We start from the raw sequence: 20,691 nt of genomic DNA on the forward strand, positions 1-20,691 counted from the left end.
TGAGAGGCATGCACTATCATGCCCAGCTTATTTGGTTGATATGGGAGTCTTGTTAAATTTTTGCCTGGGCTGATCTTGAACCACAGTCTTCCAGATTTCTACCTCCCAGCCTCCATGTCCAGCTTATTTCTACAGATTATTTTCACCCTCGTTCTTTTTTTTGTGTGTGTGTTCATGGCCTCACACTTGCTAGGCAAGTGCTCTACTATTTGAGCCACTCCACCAGCTTATTTCTAGATTCTTGATTGCCAGGAGTCTTTTGTAAGTGAAAAATTCAAACCCATTTGTTAGGTAAACTAAAGAACACGTAGATATTAGATTGAGAAGGGGAAGTGGGAAGAAGGATGAGAGACAGGACTGGAGGGGTAAATAGAACCAAAGTACATTGCGTGATGCGAGTCAACTCCCTGTATAGCTATCCTTATCTCAACTAGCAAAAACCCTTGGTCCTTCCTATTACTGCTTATACTCTCTCTTCAACAAAACTAGAGATAAGGGCAAAATAGTTTCTGCCTGGTAGCGAGGGGTGAAGGGAGAGGGAGGGGATGGGGTAGGTAAGGGAGGCGACAGGGAAGGGGGGAGAAATGACCCTAACATTGTATGCATGTATGAATAAAAGAAAAAAAAACCAAAGTACATTGCATGTATGTATGGCAATGTCATAATGAAACCCCTTACTATGTACAATTAATGTAGATCAATAAAAATGTATAAAAGATACGCCAGGTGTATTTTCACTTATCTTTAATTTTTGTCTGAGGTTAAGAGGCAATCTAAGAGTGATTAATTTTTTTTTGTAGCTAACATCTCTTGACATAACGAAGTTATTTTGGATTGAAACTTTATTTTTTGTTAGAGTCATTCTAATTTTTACATTGATGTAACTATGATTTGAATAATACACTACTTATAGTGAATTCTTTGTAGGTTATAACAGTATACATGTGCTGTGCTTGGTTTCTTCCATACCTAAGATACTTTCTTTACTTATCTTTGAGCACATGCATTGCTGAGTTCCAAGAGTGTGACTTACAGTTATACTGCTTATTCTTTTGAATTGGTGTCTGAAATAATTTTTTTGAATAAAGCCATTTATGTATTTTCCTTATCCAAAATGTGCTTATTACAGTTACGTACACACAGCTCTCTCACATAAATTGCCCTTATCTTCTGTAATAAGTTCCTACATTTCCACCTAAAGGATCACTCATTCTTTTTTTTACTGTTGGTAGCAGCCATCTACAAATTTTTGTTTTAAGGCTAGCACTCTGTTTATGAAGTACACTTTTTCCATTTTAAGCATATATTATCATTTCACTTTTTATTAAAAGGTGAAGAAAATAAATGTTATTTCAAACTTAATTATTGTATGATAAGAATTAGTTACACTCGTAAGACTTTGTGGCTTATAGCTTAGAATTAGTGATCTTTCATGGAGTTACTAAAAACTTGAATAATGTGAAAGTGGTATTTTACTAGAGGAAACTATCATAATGAAATTAGGCAGAAATGTATGTAAGTTTAAAGTTACCAAATATCATTTATGTATGAAATGCATTTTACTTACTGTTTTTTATCAAACTTATTTCTGCCTTTCTTTTTATTTAATACTTAATGGCAGAAAAAAATAGGGGGAATTAAAACAGTAAAGAAGCTGATGCAATGTAGGAAATATTAAAGAATAAAAAGAATAGAGACAAATATTTACTAGATAGTTGTTTTGTTTTTGTTCTTTGAGTTTCTGAGGATCAAATCAAGGGCCTCACACATGCTAGGCAAGTGCTCTATCACTGAGCTACACCCCTATCCCTGGGATGCTCAATATTTATTGGCTCTGTTAAATACATAGATTTATTCAATATTTCAGAGGCAATATTGTGAGAAAGCGTTTGGTTTAATCTTGATCACCTTACCACTTAGTAGTCTAATTTATTATTTGTTAAAGTAATGTTTGTGTTTTTAAGACTTAACTTCTTAAAGTTGCCTTTACTTTTGTTTTTCCCATTTTAGAAATTATTTATTTTTTAACTTTGCTTAGAAAATACATGTTCTTAAGAACATGAAGCTGAATATCTTCATGTAAAATTAAAGCGAAAACATTGTTATTAATACCTTCAGAGTAGTGATGCTGAGTACTGAACTCTCTAAATGGTGTTTTTAGTATATAAAAGATGATAATTTTGTAAGGATATTGAAGCCATTGAGTATTCTCAATAACTAAATGTTACAGATCTCATCTACCTAGTTGAGCTTTCTTTTTGAAATGCTCTTTTCCTCCATTAGTTTTATCATATTTAATTGCAGATGGTTTTATTCATTTTATTTTTTTTTTTTGGGAAAAGGTCTTGCTACATAGCCCACACTTGCCTCAAACTTACTGTGTGGTACAGACTGGCCTTGAAGTTGTAATACTCCTGCCTTAGCCTCCTGAGTGCAGATCTGTGCCACCACACTTGGCATTAGAAGTAGTTTTTAAAATGGAAATTTAATTGGCTGGTAAAGGTAGATAATGGTATAATAGGAGAGGGATGGCACTCATTGATCCTTTGGCTCATGTAACACCATAATTAAGGTTATTTAAAGCAGATAAAGTAGACTATAAATTAGATAACCATACAAGTTGATCCAACTCAGAGGTAGAAACTAGAATCACTGTCTTCTGGAAAGACTTAGGACTCTTCCACACTCGACAAGGATGTATGTGAACTAAATATTAAGTGTTCTTCCCCCCCCACCCCCCAGTGGCTCAAGTTGCTAAATCTTCATTTAAAGGTTGATCTTTCAGCTTGTAGACCATATTTTTTATTTCTTAATTACGTTAACAGCTTGAGTTGTCTTACAGATACTGATACCAACCCTTGTATGGGTCTAAAAGTGATTTCACACAAATCTGGACTAATCTTTTTAGTCTTTAAAATATCCAGGCATGTTCTTTTTGTTTTTGATACGTAATTTCTCTTTATGCTTCATTTCTCTATGATATTTCAAAATAACTTGCTATGAAAAAAAAGAGATACTTTATGTAGTTCTGAGATAAAGAATTTTGGTTAAAAATTCAGTGATGAATATTACTTAGTTTTTATGTTGGTATGTCCAGCAGCTATAGCTTAGCCACTTTGTTTTTTTTTTTTTTTTCATTTTTCTTTTATTATTCATATGTGCATACAAGGCTTGGTTCATTTCTCCCCCCTGCCCCCACCCCCTCCCTTACCACCCACTCCGCCCCCTCCCGCTCCCCCACCTCAATACCCAGCAGAAACTATTTTGCCCTTATCTCTAATTTTGTTGTAGAGAGAGTATAAGCAATAATAGGAAGGAACAAGGGGTTTTGCTGGTTGAGAGAAGGATAGCTATACAGGGCATTGACTCACATTGATTTCCTGTGCGTGGGTTTTACCTTCTAGGTTAATTCTTTTTGATCTAACCTTTTCTCTAGTACCTGTTCCCCTTTTCCTATTGGCCTCAGTTGCTTTAAGGTATCTGCTTTAGTTTCTCTGCGTTAAGGGCAACAAATGCTAGCTAGTTTTTTAGGTGTCTTACCTATCCTCACCCCTCCCTTGTGTGCTCTCGCTTTTATCATGTGCTCATAGTCCAATCCCCTTGTTGTGTTTGCCCTTGATCTAATGTCCACATATGAGGGAGAACATACGATTTTTGGTTTTTTGAGCCAGTAGCTTAGCCACTTTGCCTGCTGTTATACTCCTTTTAGTTTAAAAAGGTATAGGTTTTGGTACTTGTTCTTTTAAAATCCATATCCCACTAATGACATTCCTAACCCCTGCAGTATAGGCCTGGGTTCAAATTTTGTTATTTACTCCTTGAGTAAATCAAATCTTTATGCCTCCTTTGTTCTTCTGTAGTTGTTGCATGGATTAGAGAGAATGTTTGTGAAATGCCAGGTACTCTCCGTGGCTCAGTGAGCAGAAGATAAGTTACTATTACTATTATGGTTACTGAAAATTGCCTGTAGAGTGCTTTGACAACATGATGGAAGCATTGGCTTGTGTACGTATACTGAAAATTATATGCTGGATTAAGGAAAACTAGTGTACAAGCTCAGGGGAATTTACAGAACCTCTTGGAGCAGCCTTTTTAAATTGTTATTTTTTTCTTGAATCTGGGAGTCCTTCGGTAACCAACCTGGCCTTGATCTCCATTCTTAGGAGTATAGGTGTGGGCCACCATGCCCAGGAGGGCAGACTATTTCTGTTTCATTTATTGATTTGCTTAGATGATGAAAATAGACTGATTTATTTCTTCTTTGTAAATGGATTTGACCTCTAATAAATTCCCTCTCCCCCTCCTTTTTTTTAAAGGGTGCTATTTTCTTGGAGGGTATAACTGTTAAAGGTGTAACTCAAGTAACAACTCAACCTAAATTAGGAGAGGTGCAGCAGAAGTGTCATCAATTCTGTGGCTGGGAAGGGTAAGAAAGAAAAATTTAAAGTTTTAAATAAAATTCTGCTACACTTAAAATTGATGCCAATATTGACATTCTTTCTTTCTTTTGGGGGGAGGGGGACTGAGGTTTGAACTCAGAGCCTCACACTTGCTAGGCAGGAGCTCTACCACTTGAGTCACTCACCAGCCCGACATACTTTCTTTGCATCTTAAAGTTTACATATTAGTGCTTAAAAAGATGTCAAAAATTTTTTTCAAGATAAGCAGTGTAATTGAGTTGAAATTAGATGACTTGTATATCTTCCTAAAGCAATAGAAAATTACCTTTGTCAGTGTAGTGTTTGTGTTATGTCCTGGGTTCTATTGCTGCCGGTAAATGTTTGGACTGGTCTTACAGTTTATTCAGAAAGAAGAGGTAAAGTGTGAATGTGCCTCATGTTTTTGTAATCAGAAACCTGGGGAAGTCAACTTTAAATATGTTCTGCTCCCTAGCATTCTTTGAAAATATTTACCAGAGGATTCAGGAGGGAGTTCATTGCTCTCGTCTGTTACTTTTAGGTCTTGGTCTATTGCAGAAAATTGTCATGTAACTTGAACATGAGGAAACAGAATTATTACTTGTTATAAATTCCTAATTTGAAGAACTTTTATTACTGGCTTGTATCTAATAAATTAGCTAGAAATAATTTTAATTAAAAGATGAAAATAATGGAGAAATAATACTGGCCTTATTGTGTTAAATCCTTGCCAGTGTATCTTAATCTTTTTTTTTTTGGGCTGTACTGGAGTTTGAATTCAGGGCTTTGTGCTTGCTATACAGGTGCTCTTCCACTTGAGACATTCTGTCAGCCCAGTGTACCTTAATCTTGACTTACATTTCTCTTGTTTTGTTGCTTCTGGGCATCTTTGGAGCAGAAATTTGCCAACTGTGCAGAATTAGGTCATGTTGGAAGTGTCATGATGTAGAGATAATGGTGTCTACAATGTGTAATGTAATTGAACCATGATTTAAGCTTTCTCCTGAAGTAGATGATTTGTAAACATACCTGCTTTACTATTTTGATCATGCTGTTTTAATATTTCAAAATTCACCCAGTAATTTTGAGTAATACTTGCAATGTAGAGCCCTATTATGTCCTAAAATGTCAAGACAATGACGATCTTTGTTAGCATTTTTATGAAAATTGAAATTTATTCCAGCAGAAATTAATCTCATAATAGGGAGAACATTATGATAAAAGTGCGACTCATTTGAGATTGGTTTAGGACATGTATTGCTTTGTATGGATTCCAGCCATCATAGCAGTCGAATGTTCTTCTTTAAGGTCTGGATTCCCTGGAGCACAGCCTGTTTCCATGGACAAGCAAAATATTAAACTTTTAGAGCAGAAACCCTATAAAGTGAGCTGGAAAGCAGATGGTACTCGGTAAGTTAAAATTTTAAAAACATACAGATAACCCTATGCTTGAGGAACATTGCTTTGTTATTTGGGAAAGTTTACTTGGAAGTGTGAGTTTTTGACTTGAACAGCAAAATAAGCATGTTTCAAATAATTGTATGTTTTTTGGTTAGTAATCTAAGCAATGCACAGTTATCTCTCATTCTGCTGATTTTTTGGCTTCAGAGTTCTGTTTGACATAAATCTATACTGAATGTTAAATTTGTAAGTATTATCTTTAAGTAAGATGGGTTTTGGTGTGTGTGCTGCTCACTACCTTGTCTTTAATAGTTATTGGATATTTGTAAAGTTAATAGATATATTGTCAGTTTATGATCAAAAATGACCAACTCTCCTTGATTCATTCTGTATTTTATTGCTTTGAGTACTTTTTTCTCTTAATCTTTATAAACTCTTTGTAATTTTATGTGCTATTGATGTTTTTGTATTACAACAAAGCTTAGCTTCAAATTTCACATTCCTGCCAGGTAGCGGGGTAGTTCGTGTCTGTAATTGTAGGTACTTGGAAGGCAGAGATAAGGAGGATTGCGGTTTGAAGCCAGTGGGCAAATAGCTTGCCAACACAGAAAAGGGCTGGTGGAGTGGCTTAAGTGGTAGAGCGCCTGCCTAGCAAGTATGAGGCCCTGAGTTCAAACCCCAGTATCGCCACCCCCCCCAAAAAAAATTCATATTCTAAATTTTAAAGTAGTTACTAATGTAGGCTTTATGCTTTCTCAGAAAATTTCACTTTTTTTGCTCTCTTGTAATCTATATTTTTTGGGCCCATTAATTCAGCACGTTAGAGTAGTTGAAATAATTTTATCAATAGGTATCAATGTAGAAGTCCTATTAACTTTTCATAAAAATGTTTCAGAATAATTAAGAGGTTTAATATATTATTTGGAAGATGATGTAGTTGCAGTTAGTTTTTTACCAGAAGCTATTGAATGTTAAAGTAGCAATTATGCCCTTTGTAACATGCTACCTTCATTTACATTTAACCTGTGGTGACCTTAAAAGACACATATGGAGAGAGGAAGCAAGGCAGATACATCTTGATCTCAGTATTGGGGGGATATAATGATATTATTTCAATGTGATATGCTTTCTATTTCTAGTATAAGTGTTCCATTGTATTAGGTTTTTATTTGGGAATATAAAAATTTTTTTTTTCATTTCAGTCATCTTTCTTGGAACCAATCTCAATTTAGCATTTTCTGACTTGTTTTTTTTGGGGGGGGTACTTCATAGGCAAGACAGGTTCATTTAACAAAGTTTGGAAATAACGTAAACAAAAAGAATAAAAATGGAGAGCAATTTATCATATAGAGATGACACTACAATCATGCTATTGTTTTTTTTTTTTTTTTTTTTTTTTTTTAAGACAGGGACTTGTTATGTAGCTCAGGTTGGCCTGGAACTTCCTATGTATCTTAGGCTGCCTTTAACTGTCTCTCTCTCTTTCCTTCCTTCCTTCCTCCCTCTCTCCTTCCCTTTCCCTGCTCTCCTCTCTCTCTCTCGTGAACTGGGGTTTGAACTCAGGGCCTATACCTTGAGCCACTCCATCAGCCCTTTTTTGTGAAGGGTTTTTTTGAGATAAGGTCTCATGAACTATTTGCCTTGGCTGGCCTCAAACAGTGATCCCCCTATCTCTGTCTCCTGAGTAGCTAGGATCCCCTCCCCTCTCCTCCCCTCTCCTCAGGGCTTGCACTTGTTAGGTTAGGTGCTCTACCACTTGAGCCATGCACCTGAAGCCCTTTTCTTTATTTTTGGGATAGGGTCTCATGTTTTTGCCTGGAACTGGGATTGCAGGTACATACTACTGGGTTCTGGCTTGTTGGTTTGAGACTGGTTCTCACTAAGTTTTTGCCAGGGCTGGCAATCCTCCTGATATCTGCCTCCTTAGTAACTGGGATTACAGATGTGAGTCACCATGCCTGGCCCATGGAATCTCTTTTATTAGCCTATTCTATAATTTAATGTCCAGTTGTATCTAGTACAATATTTAGATTAAAGGATCTCTGAATTTCAGTGTAATACAAAACATGGATATAGTTAGCAGTAAAAGATACTGTCTAGGAATTTTGCATTAGCCCAACCAAGGCCTGGAGGTATACATACATGTATAGATATATACATACATATATATATGTATATATACATATATATATGTATGTATATATCTATACATGTATGTATATGTGTGTGTGTATATATGCATAAGCATATATATATGTATGTATATAGATACTAGAGTACAGTGATCAGAATCAGATTTAACATTGCTGTGTTAGCATTGTCTAACTATTCACCTTATTCAGGTCTCATCAGAAGTCTCAGTAATGTCCTACTCTGGTCCAGGATCCAATCCAGAATTACATTTGCATTAGATTGTCATGTCTCTTCCTTCCTTTTATTCTGAACAATTCCTTAGGCTTTTCTTCATGACTTTTAACACCTTTCGATCATACTAGCCAGTAATCTTGTATTTTGCTCTGAAATTGAATTTGTCTGCTGTCTCCTCATGATTCAACTCACGCATTTTGGCAAGAGCATTACATAAGTAATAGTCCTTGTCATTTTATGAGGCACATAATATGGAATTGTCCCCTTTGTTAACTTTGATCTCTTAGTAAAGTTGGTGTCTACCACATTTGTCTGTGATGGAGGTGCTGTCATCCCTTTGTTCTTTTTTTTTTCACAAATAGGATGTTTTATTTGCCACTATTAAAAATCTGAACTTTTAGACAGATTCTTGGACTGGTGGTTCATAGCCATCAGCTCATTCAACTTTAGCACCTGTCTCATCACCTGTAGCTTTTTCAGAACTATCTTCACCATGAAGCTCCATGAGTTTTCCCAATTCAAACTTGGGCTTGTTGAGCATTTTTACTTTTCTGACGAAGACATCATGAAGTGGATAAATAGACTGGCAAGCCTTTTCTATGTCTTTCCCAATGCTGTTTGGAATCAATTTATTAACCACTTCCTTCAGGTCATTTGTCTGCACCTCTCGGGTCATGATTTCCATCATCTTCTTCCGAATTTGGCGGACCTGCTGGTGCTGAGTGTAAGAGGTCTTGCGTATCTGGTTATTGCGTTTTTTTAGTAAAACCAACACAGAACAGACAAAGCAAATACCCATCGGTAGTCTTAACATCAACATGAGCTTCAATCATGGTCTGCCATTTTTTGACCATAGAACACATTTTGTCACGAGTAAGATCCATGCCATGGAAGTTAGTCAGGCAGTTTTTGCCCTGAACATCCTCAGTAATTAGCTTGAATTTTCTAAATGCAACTTCATCGTTCTGCAGATCAGCAAGACTCACTTCAAACACATGACCCTTGAGGCCATCAGATGCAATTTTGGTTCCTTGAGTCCTCGTGACGAGCGTCTTTCCAATGTTCCTTATATTGAACATGGCCGGTGCTTTCACATCATACCAATCTTTCTTAGAAAATGGGTCAACCACTTTCTTCTTGGCCCCCTTTTTGCCACCTTTTGTAAGGCGCTTGTTCTTGCCGCTCAGAGAGCCAAAAGGGCTCCCTTTGTTTTTAATATGAGTCTTGTGGGGGAGAAACTGCGTAACTATCTTGTTTCTTCCAGTTTCCTGCTCATTTTAACATTCATTGATGATTTGTGCCTGAAATAGTTAGAACCATAATGCTTGCTAATTAGAATAGTGGAATTCACCTGGAAGGAGGAACTTTTCCTTCTTTTTCTTTTTTAAAAATTTTCTGTCAGTATGGAATCATAGGCTTGTGTTATATTCCTTGGGTTATAATATACTTTGCTAATTATTTTCTTGTTCAGAGTGTGTCAGACTTGGTCATTGAGAGCTCCTTTCAGTGACTCCTGTCTTTTTGACATCTCCCCTTCATTTTTTGAGCACTTCCTTTCTGACACCAGATATTTCAGGCTTATGTTTTACTTTTTCTATCTGAGGCCTGGAATCAGCTGTAACCAGTGAGTGATATTTAGGAATTTTTTTTTTTCGTGGTACTGTGGTTTGAACTCAGGGCCTCAAGCTTGTTAGGCAGATGCTCTGCCACTTGCACCATACCCACCAGCCCCTTTTGCTTTAGTTGCTTTTCAGTTAGGGTCTTGTTTTTTTTCCTGGGGCTGGCCTCAGAACTCAGTCCTCCTACCTGTGCCTTGTTTGTCACTGGAATTACAGATGCAGATCACCATGCCTGGTTTACTAGTTGAGATGGGGTCTTGCTAACTTTTCTGCCTAGGCTGGCCCCAAACTATGTTCCTCCTGAGTAGCTATGATTATAGCCATAATGTGCCATATGCCTGTCTCTCTTTTGGTTTTTTGAGGCAGGGTCTTTCTTGTAGCCCAGGCTGGGCTTGAACTCAACAAGCCTCCTACCTCAGCATCCTGAGTTCTGGAATTACAGGTGTGAATCACTATACCCAGCTTCAGAAACCCAATTATTATTATTATTGTTATTTTTTGGTGGTATTGGAGTTTGATCTCAGGGCCTTGCTCTTAATAGGCAAGTGCTCTACCTCTTGAGCCATGACCAACCTCATTTTACTTTAATTTTCTGCAGACCAGACAGGGACTTTGCTCTTTACCTAGTCTGGCCTCTTATCTTGATCTTCCTATTTACACCTCCTGTGTAGCTGAGGTTATAGGTACAGCCACTATGTTTGACCTAAGCCAATCTCTTGATTCTAGATGACCTCATTAGTATTGGACTATCATTGCTTCTCAGCCCCCTCAAAAGACTTATGAGAAATGTGCGTATATTACATATGTACTTTGTGTTGATTTCTGTGTCTTTCTGTGTGTGTGTATGTATGTATATATGTTCATTTTTTCCCCAAATCACAAGTTTGTACTGATACTTCCAATTTAACACCATACATTTTATTCATGTTATTTTGCTTTTCTTTTTGCAGTTACTCTCTCTGACAATGATAAACTTGGTTTTCATACATAATATTTACTGTAGTACACATAAAATAGTTTTAGAATTGCTTTCCAAACTCTTCCTGGAAAACTAGTTGAATAGAGCATGTTTTTGTATAGTTCAATGTGACTTTCCCCTTGGTGTATACAGTAAGTGTACTGTGTTCCAAAGTAACTTTGACTTACGGTTTTAGAGGTTCCAGTCCATGATCGATTGGCCCTGTGCTTTGGTCCTGGGGTAAGGCAGCACATCATGGTATAAGTGCGTGGCTTAGCAAAATACTCACTGCTCATCTCATGGCCAGGAAGCAAAGGAGAGGAAGAGACTGGGGTCCCTCAATCCCCTTTCAGGGCATGTCCTCACTGACCTAAGGACCTCCCACTAGGCTCTGACTCCCACAGGTTCCCCTGCTCTCTGATAGTTTACACTGGGAACTAAGCCTTTAACACATGAGCCTTTGAGGACCATTCAACATCCAGACTGTAAGTTTTACATACTCTTTAGAACTGGATAGTCATTTGTACTTTTGCTTTTTGTTTAAAAGTATATTCTAGAAATAAGTGCATTTCCCTTCATCTTTATGTGTCTTCATCTTCCCCATTTTTATAGCTTGTTTTGTAGATGTACTGCAGGTTATTTTTTTTCCTTGCTACTGCGGGTTATTCAATCACTCTCCTGTATATAGGCATTTAGATTGTTTTCAGTAATTTGCATTTACAGATGATGCTGAAGCAAATTACCTTTGATCTGTTTCTCTCTCCATATCCCCCAATTACTATTGAATCTGTAACTTCAGGGCAAATTCCTAGCAGGACAGGAGGCTGAGTCTGAGGCTAAGTTTATGTGCAGTGTTATTAGACATGCCAAATTCTGCTCTGAAAGGTAGTACTGGATTGTGTTTCCATAGGCAGTTTGTAAGCAGCAGAATGTGTAGTAAAACTTAAAAAATTTTCACCCATCTGATAAGTGAGAAGTGGTGTCTCTGCAGCTTTGATTATGAGTGAGATTGAACACCTTTTTGTTTGTTAAAAGGTCATGCTTATCTTTTTTTGAGAATTACCTGACAATGGCTCTTTCCTATTGTCTTTTTGACTGTTTTCATGTTTTTTTTTTTGCTATGCAAAATTTTATTATTTTTATAGTGTCAAATTTATTAGTGTTTTATTACTTCTGTATTTTGAATCATAGTTAGAAAGGCTTTCCTTACACCTGGGTTAAAAAGGAAATAATTCTCCCATATCTTAGTATTTGTATGGTTTAATTTTTTTTAATATGGAAGATTTTCAAATTATCTAGCATTTCTACACAGCTGAAAACCTTTAGTTATTATTGTTATTATCATAAGCATTTTTACTTTGCTGTGAAGAATTAATTCTTGAATTCAATTTTGTATTTTTTTTTTGGGCAGTACTGGGGTTTAAACTCAGGCATCACACTTGCTAGGCAGGTGCTCTACCACTTGAGGTACACTTCCAGCCTTGAATTCAAAGGTTTTTTTTCCTCCCACCCCATGTCTTCCCATTCACAATACAGACCAGGCACAGGGGCTGGGTTGAAGCGTATATGGGGTAGGTTTACTTTTGCTCTTCTATATCTATACAGGCAGTATAAGAACATAGCCCATGGGAAGCACTAGGAAGCAGAATTCAATTTTGAATGAAGAACATCTACTTATGTATAGAACTGAATCATGATAGACCACTTGAAACTATGTCATTCTGACAGTGAACATATTGCCTGGGCTTTGGATATTAATATATAAAAGACTTATTTTAAATATATTATCTGCCAGTGTTTTTCCTTGATTTTTTAGGGGGTGGGAGATCTAGAGTATCTTTTATAATGATAGAAGGTTTTTGAGATGAGAAATGTATTATTTTGTCAGGAATTGAGGTCAAAAGTGAGGCTTAGTATGTAGTTCCTAATCCACAGTGTTCTAACTTAACATTGCAGTGAATCTCCCATGTTGTATCCCCACTTCCCAATGGTATTTTGACTTTTCCTTCTGATAAGAGTCTGGGCCCCTTCCTGCTCTTCTGTCTATGGCTTAGTATACACCTGAGTGGTGAATACAGTCCAGTTTTCTGTCCTGTCTATTCTCATATTACTTTTTTTCCTGGAAGTGGTATGGTACCAAACATGTATAAATGGAATGATCTGAAGTGCTTCTCAATTGTACCACACCCTAATGAAACCAGAGCTTGTGCTTCTCTGACCCTATGCCCTCTGTTCCTTGATGATTCTTATATGCACCAAATTATTTCTGAATCTCTAGTGTCCAGAGAAGTGATTGGCATAAGTGCTCAAGAGAGATTGTTTGATACATTAGCATTAGTATCTATGTCCCTAACTACTTTTGAGCTTGTAAACCTCAGTCCCTTCACTGCTTATTTCAAGGCGATAGCTCATCTTCTCTTACTACATTGTAAAGAGGAAAGTGCAGTCTTCTGAAGACTAAATCTTAGGAATGTCTTGGAACCATCAGAGAGCTTCTTTAGAAGAAAAAGTCCCTAGTGGTAATATTAATCTGCTTATGCTGTTATAGCAAAACACCTGAGTCTGAGTAATTTGTGAAGAGTGGAAATTTGTATCTTCACAGGTCTGAAGGATGGAAAAATCTTACCTTTTTAAAAAATTTTTTATTTTACTTCCTTATTTTTTGGTGATGCTGGGGTTTGAACTCAGGACCTCATGCTTGCTAGGCAGGCACTCCTATAGTGTGAGCTACTCTGCCAGCTCTGAAGACTGGAAAGTCTTAAGATCAAGGTGCTGGCAGGTTTGGTGTCTAGTGAAGGTAGCTCTTTTCTTCTAGGTTGGAACCCTCACATGGCAGAAGGGTGAATGCTGCGTCCTCACATTCTGGAAGGTGGACTTGCAAAAGGCCCTATCTAGTTACTTGCAGCTCTTCTTTAAATTTTTAAAAATTTAAAAAAATTACCATATTATTGTTGCACTGAGGGTGCATTGTGCCATTTACAAAAATTCTTACATAGTTGAGTTCACCCCAACTGTATTTCCCTCCCTCCATTCCTGCAATAGTTTCAACAGGTCTCATTTTTCTATTTACACGAGTACATAATATTTCTACTACACTCACCTGCCTACACCCTTTCCTTATATCCTCCTCCCTCCCACAGGTACCAGCCCCCCAGACAGGACCTGTTTTGCCTTTCTGTTCTCTGTTTGGGGAAAAAAATGGCATTTTTGTTTTAAGATAGCTACACAGGGTGTTTTGTTGTGACATTTCCATGTATATATGTATTATAACTCAAATTGGTTTCCCGCCCATTTTCTCCTTTCTACCTTAATCCCCTTCTTATGTGACTTCAGTAGGTTTAAAAATTCTCTATTCATTCTTCATAGAAAGTACATCAACCATATTCACCTTTTTAACTTCATTCTTTTACCCTCACTCTCTTGTATGTGACCTCCCCTTAGCATGACCTGTTTTTCATAATATTGCTGTACTTGTATTAGGTCTATATTCCACATATGAGAGAAAACGTGGTTTTTGGCCTTCTGAACCTGGCAAATTTCACTTAAGATGATGTTCTCCGGTTCTATCCATTTACCGACAAACAACAAAATTTCATTCTTCATGGTTGAATAAAATCCCATTGTATATAAATGCCACATTTTCATCAGTTGTGGGACATCTTGGCAGTTTCCATACCTTAGCTACTATGTATAATGCTGTAATAAATATGGGTGTGCGGGTGTCTTTGTTGTAACCTGACTTACATTTCTTTGGGAAAATCCCTAGGAGTGATGTTACTGGATCATATGGCAGTTTTATTTTTAGTTTTTTTAATGGTCTCTATACTGTTTTCCATAGTGATTGTACTAATTTACATTTCCACCAACAGTGCATGAGGGTTCCTTTTTCCCCCACATCCTTGCCAACATTTGTTGTGTTCTTGATGATACCATTCAGTTTAATGTGGTTTTGATTTGCATTTCCTTTATGTTCAGGGACGTTGAGCATTTCTTCATGTGTTTTTTGGCCATTTGGACTTCTTCCTTTGAAAAAGCTCTGTTCAGTTCATATGCCTATTTCTTCATTGGGTCAATTTTTTTTTTTTGGGAGTTTAGTTTTTTTGAGCTCCTTGTATATTCTGGTTATCAGTCCCTTGTCAGATGTATAGCTGGCAAAGATTTTCTCCCATTCTGTGGGCAGCCTCTTCAGTTTAGAGACGATTTCTTTTTTTGTGCTGAAGCTTTTTAGTTTCATGTAGTCCCATGTCAATCCTTTCTCTTAGTTGCTAAGCCATTTGAATTATAATGAGGAAGTTATTACCTTATGCCTATTAATTCTAGTGTATTCCCTGCTGTTTTCTGCACTACCTTCAAAGTTTGAGGTCTTATGTTTAAGGTCCTTAATCACTTTGAGTTGATACTTGTACAGGGTGAATGACATGGATCTAGTCTCAGTTTTCTGCATACAGATACCCTGTTTTCCTAGCAACATTTGTATGTTTTGGGCACTTTTGTCAAAAATCAGGTGAGCATAGCTGCGTGGATTCATATCTGGGTCTTCTATTCTGTTCCACTGGTCTTCGTATCTGTTTTTGTGCCAGTACCATGCTGCTTTTATTGCTATGGCTCTGTAGTATAGTTTGAAGTTGGGTATTGTGGTACTTCTGGCGTTGCTCTTTTTGCTGAGTATTGCCTTCACCATTCACTGTCTTTTGTGCTTCCAAAAGGACTTTAGGGTTGATTTTCAATCTTTGTGATGAATGTGATTGGAATTTTGATAGTGATTGCATTAACCATGTAGATTGCTTTTGTAGTATAGTGATTTTCACTATATTGATTCTGCCAATCCTTGGGTGTGGGAGATCTTTGCATCTTCTGTAGTTTTCTTCGATTACTTTCTTCAGCGATTTATAGTTTTCCTTGTAGAGGACTTTCACTTCCTTTGTTAAGTTTATTCTTAGGTATTGTATTTTTTTTTTTTTTGTGGCTCTTGTATTCTTTCTCAGTCTGTTTATTGTTGGTATTTAGAAAGGCTACTGATTTTTGTAAATTAATTTTCTATCCTGCTACTTTGCTGAAGGTGTTTATGATGGTCAGCAATTTTTTGGTGTAGTTTTTTGGATCTTTTAGGTATAAGATCATGTGATCTGCAAATAGGTATAGTTTGTCTTTTTCCTTTCTGGTTTGAATTCCTTTTATTTCTTTTTCTTGTCTAATTGCTCTCGTGGAATTCCAAGACTATGTTGAATAAGAGTGGAGAGAGTGGGCATTGTCTTTTTCCTGACTTTAGGGGAAATGGTTTCAGTTTTTCCCCATTAAGTATGATATTTGCTATAGGCTTGTCATATATAGCTTTACTATGTTGAGGTATATTCCTTCTATCCCTATTTTCATCAGAGCTTTTATCATGAAAAGATGTTGAATTTTGTCAAAGGCATTTTTCTATTGACATGATCATGTGGTTTTTGTCTTTGCTTCTGTTAATATCCTGTATTGTATTTATTGATTTGTGTATGTTGAAGCATCACTGGGATGAAACTGACTTGATCATAGTGTAAGATCTTTTTGATATGTTGTTGAATTTGTTTTGCCAGTATTTTTATTGAGGATTTTCTTGCAGCTCTTTTTTGAGGTCATTAATCCCATCTGTGAGGACTCCATCTGTAATGACCTAATCATCTCCTGAAAGCCCCACATCTTAATATTGTTGGTTTGGAGATTAAGTTCAACATGAATTTTTTTGTTGTTGTTGATGGGACTAGAGTTTGAATTTAGGAAGTGCTCTTAGTGTTTGAGCCACTCTACCAGTCTATTTTTTTTCTCTTTCTGCCAGTCCTTTTTTGTGAAGGGTGTTTTTGAGATAGGGTCTCATGAACTTTTTGCCCAGGGCTGGCTTTGAACTGCTATCCTCCTGATTTCTGCCTCCCAAGTAGCTGGGATTATAGGTATGAACACCAGTGCCCAGCTCAACCTGAATTTTGGAGGAACAAAACATTCAGAACCATAACTCTGTTTCTCTGTTTGTGTGCAATAAACATAGTTCTGTGTACAAAAAAAACCTAGTAGCATTTTGTTATAATTTAATTTGTAGGATTTTTGACTTTTCATGTAGTACAACTTGTCTGTTGGTTTTTGTTTTCTTTTTTTTCCTGAGCTTTGAAGATGGTCACCTGTTATATCCCTACCTTCAAATTATTGTTTCTACTTCTTTGGTATCTGTTATGTGCCAGGAACAATGATATGTCCTGGGGAAACAGCTGTGACAAGAGGGACATCCCTGTCTCATAGAGCTTTCAGGTTGTGGTTGAATTTGTAATAATTCATTTGGTGGTTAATTGATTAAGAGCTTGGCAACAAATTCAACTTAGAGCTTTTCGTATTTCATAGCCAAATGAACCCCCAGTCAATTCGGTATGTATAAATAAATCATTTTCTGAAAAAAAATCAGCTGAAAACAGAATAAACTAGGTACTTCTGCATAGATTTCCATAACAATCTTTGGATGTTTGGATATTTGAATCATTGGCCTAGGAGAAAAATCAGGATAGCAAATCCAGATTTCTTTAAGACAACAGCATATGATAGCAAGGAAAGGGATGTGGATAGACTGCTGGGTAGAGGAAGCAAGGCAGGGGAAAGAGCTCCCCTTTTTGCATTGGTTATTTTTGAGATAGACTCTTGCTTTATGTCTAGATCAGCCTGGACTGTGATCCCCCTATTTGTGCTTGCCTAACTGAGATGACAGTTGCATGCCACTTGTCTCAGCCATTGATTGAGATGGGGTTTTGTGAACTTTTTGCCTGAGCTGGCTTTGGACTGTGATCCTCCCTATGTCTGCTTCCCAAGTAATTAGTATTATAGACTCCTCGAGTCATTGTGCCCAGCTAGAAAACATTTCTACTATGAAGATAAGATCATTAAAAAATTTGCTTGTGCTATTCAGGAACGGGATGAATAAATCAAATTATGATCAGTTAGGTGTTGTGTATATTACTTTCAGTTAAATCTGCTCACTTACTCATTTTTCAGTTCTCCTTGAGGGAAAGCATCAGACTAAATACAAATTTCTACTTAGCTCTATTTTTCTTTTGGTAGTAAAGCGAATAGTTCCTTATCATATATGACATAAGAACTTAGTAAATGGGCTGGGCGCTGGTGGCTTATGCCTGTACCTGTAATCCTACCTACTCAGGAGGCAGAGATCAGGAGGATTAAGGTTCGCAGCTAGCCGGGCAAATAGTTTGTGAGACTCTGTCTGGAAAATACCCAACACAAAAAAGGGCTGGTGGAGTGGCTCAAGGTGTTGGCTCTGAGTTCAAGCCCCAGTACTACTTTGTTTGGAAAACAAAGCAAAACTTAGTAAATGTTTAGTGTCATACTTCTGGTGATAGTAAAAACCCTTAGAGAGAATGGACCAGATTACATTATTCAAAGGCTCCAGCCTGTTCCTCCCCCTGCCTCCCAGCCCTGTTTTAATAGCAGTTTCATCAGAACTAGTCTGAGGGATCCAGGGCAGTTTCCTTTTTTTCCTCCCCCTCCCCTCCCTCCATCTTCCCTCCCATTCTCTCCTCTCCCTTCTGGAATTGTGATAGTTTCAAATAGGCTTACAGTATACATTGTTTAGATTGACACCACCATCTCTCCGCCCCCTAGAAACCCCTCTGCTCTCCACTTAAAGCAATTGCAAAGAGGTTTCTTGTTCTGTTTCATACCTAGTCCCTCACCTTCATCTTCCTCATTTATAGATTCATTTAGTATAAATAATAATGGCAGCCAAGTTTGTTTGATAGTGGAAAAAATAAATGATACATTCACATTTGATACTTAGTTTTCAATAGTGTTACTGAACAGATTGAAGAACATTTTGCTTGCATTTCATTTTAGGTATGAAGTTTATTCATTGGATGAAACTAGATTTTGATGCTTACACTTTCATGATTCCATGATACTTTATTAAGAACGGAGTATTTGCTTACCTGCTATAGTCCATTAAGTATGATTTTAGAAATTGAAAATACTAGATTGGATTAAAAAAAGGGGAGTGGAAAACCTGATCTTCATGAATCAGTGAAAAATTATCTTGAAGAGTTACAGTTGATTTTTCTGAATTGCATGCTTTTTACAAAAGAAAATTGAAAGTAATCAGCCCTGTCGGGCAAATGTAAAATAAAACATTTAGGATATTTCTTTTGATTTTTTCTTCTCATGAAGACAGATTATTATATAAGAATTGAATATTTTTCACATTGTTTTGTCTCTGTGACATATAGTGGTCTCTAATCATTTTAGATGGCTTTAAAATTTTATTCCAAATCAAGGTAAATCTGAATAGTGGGTGTGGCATTACTCTAACGGAAAACCACTTACACAGAGGGTGTGTTTTACATATTTAATTTGTGTGGTTGGGAAGTTCTAAAAAGCATAACCTGTAACATTCATGATAATTAGTGCAAATGAGTACAATTTTGTGTATTCTTCTAGTTGTCCTTTCTCTCCATATATTTTGTTTAGTTAGCTAAATGAAAATGTATTAATGCCACAATTTTTAAAAGTGTCTTTTAAGTGCTAATTGCAGGAAATCACAGTGCGCCGGTTATAATGAAGCTTGACTTAGGTGAAATATGTTTTTTATAAAAACTGCTTAGTTTATGTGATTTATAGTTTAATAATTTGCTGTTTGCACTAATGCATCCTAAATATTTTTCTACGTATTTTTCTAGTAGGTGTAAACATAAAATTTTTTCTTCATTAATTCTGGTTTGTGGTTAAACAAGTGTAATACTGGAAAGCTTATAATGGAGAGCCCTAGAAGCCTTCCCATTTCTTCTGCTGGGATTTAATGCTGTGACCCCTCTGCCACTGCCACTGCAAGTAAAACAAACGTCCCATTGTTTGTTCATTTTGTTTATTTTTTGAGATGGGTCTCACTGTGTAGATCAGGCTGACCTTGAACTTGAGATCCTCCTTCCTCTGCTTTGTGAGTGGTTTATAGGCATGAGCTGGCACACCTGGCTGCATTGTTGAATTGCAATAGAAGGTACTTTCTACTTCACTCATTGTGTTCACTCTATTGTTAAAGATTTTACTGTATTATCAAGGGTTTTAGTTATTTACCTCTTCTTTCTTTTTTTTGTCCCAAAGACTTTTTTTAAGAGTCCTTGTGATTGTTAGTCTCTGTAAACTCTGTTCCCAGATGTTACTCTGGTTGGATGTAGCTTTCTGGGCCCCATGCTTTTCTGTTTTAAAAAATTTAAATTTTAAAATTAATTTTTAAGTTTTATGTTTATTTACTGATTTAGTTACCATTTTACTTTTGTATACATGCATCCTTAAAATCAGTGACTTTTTAAGCCAGGTTCAGGTAACTGAAAGGCCTTTGTAAATAATTTAGATTGTCTAGATTGAAGGTATGCTGCAAACACAATCTAAAATAAGATGGAAAATGATTATCTTTCTAAAGACAGGCTGAGAAAGCCAGGCACTGGTGGCTCATGCCTGTAATCCTAGCTATTTGGGAGGCTGAGATCAGGAATTGGAGACCAGCCCAGGCAAATAGTTCAAGATACCCCCATCTCCAAAATAACCAGAACAAAAATGGTCTGGAGGTATGGTTCAAGTGATAGAGCAATTACTTTGCAATCAGGAAACCCTGAGTTCAAACCCCAGTCCTACCAGGAAAAAAAAAAAAAAGGCTTAAAAATTTTAATCCAGTAATTTAAGGTGGTTTTTTCCTCTGGTAGCAGGGCTGATTTATACATGGCTGTAGGGCCACCATTCACATGTATGGCCAAGAGAACAGGGTACAAACCACTAAAACCAAAACCAGCCTGTCTACCCATGTCATGGTACAGCGTTCACAATTAAATTAAAATTATCTGCACTCAAAGGTGAACTTATAAAACCATTGTAAGACACATTTGCTGTCAAAAATGGAATCATTGCTATTGGT

At 36.7% G+C, this 20,691-nt stretch overlaps 1 protein-coding gene, 1 non-coding gene and 1 pseudogene across 4 annotated transcripts in view; 1 reads left to right on the plus strand and 2 right to left on the minus strand.

The window, feature by feature from the left end:
- Rngtt (RNA guanylyltransferase and 5'-phosphatase) overlaps positions 1 to 20,691 on the plus strand; it is a 315,951-nt gene that overhangs the window by 31,537 nt on the left and 263,723 nt on the right. For all 3 annotated transcript variants that reach the window (XM_074078340.1, XM_074078333.1, XM_074078336.1), the window contains exons 7-8: positions 4,317 to 4,426; positions 5,727 to 5,828. In XM_074078340.1, the coding sequence (XP_073934441.1) occupies positions 4,317 to 4,426; positions 5,727 to 5,828 (212 nt within the window). The remainder of the gene's footprint in view (positions 1 to 4,316; positions 4,427 to 5,726; positions 5,829 to 20,691) is intronic.
- On the minus strand, positions 8,584 to 11,020 carry LOC141415578 (small ribosomal subunit protein eS1 pseudogene; annotated as a pseudogene).
- On the minus strand, positions 12,275 to 12,408 carry LOC141416673 (small nucleolar RNA SNORA51). Its single transcript, XR_012441292.1, has one exon. It is a non-coding gene; the product is annotated as a small nucleolar RNA SNORA51 (small nucleolar RNA).

Source organism: Castor canadensis, chromosome 1 (assembly GCF_047511655.1).
Source record: "Castor canadensis chromosome 1, mCasCan1.hap1v2, whole genome shotgun sequence".
Lineage (NCBI taxonomy): Eukaryota > Metazoa > Chordata > Mammalia > Rodentia > Castoridae > Castor > Castor canadensis.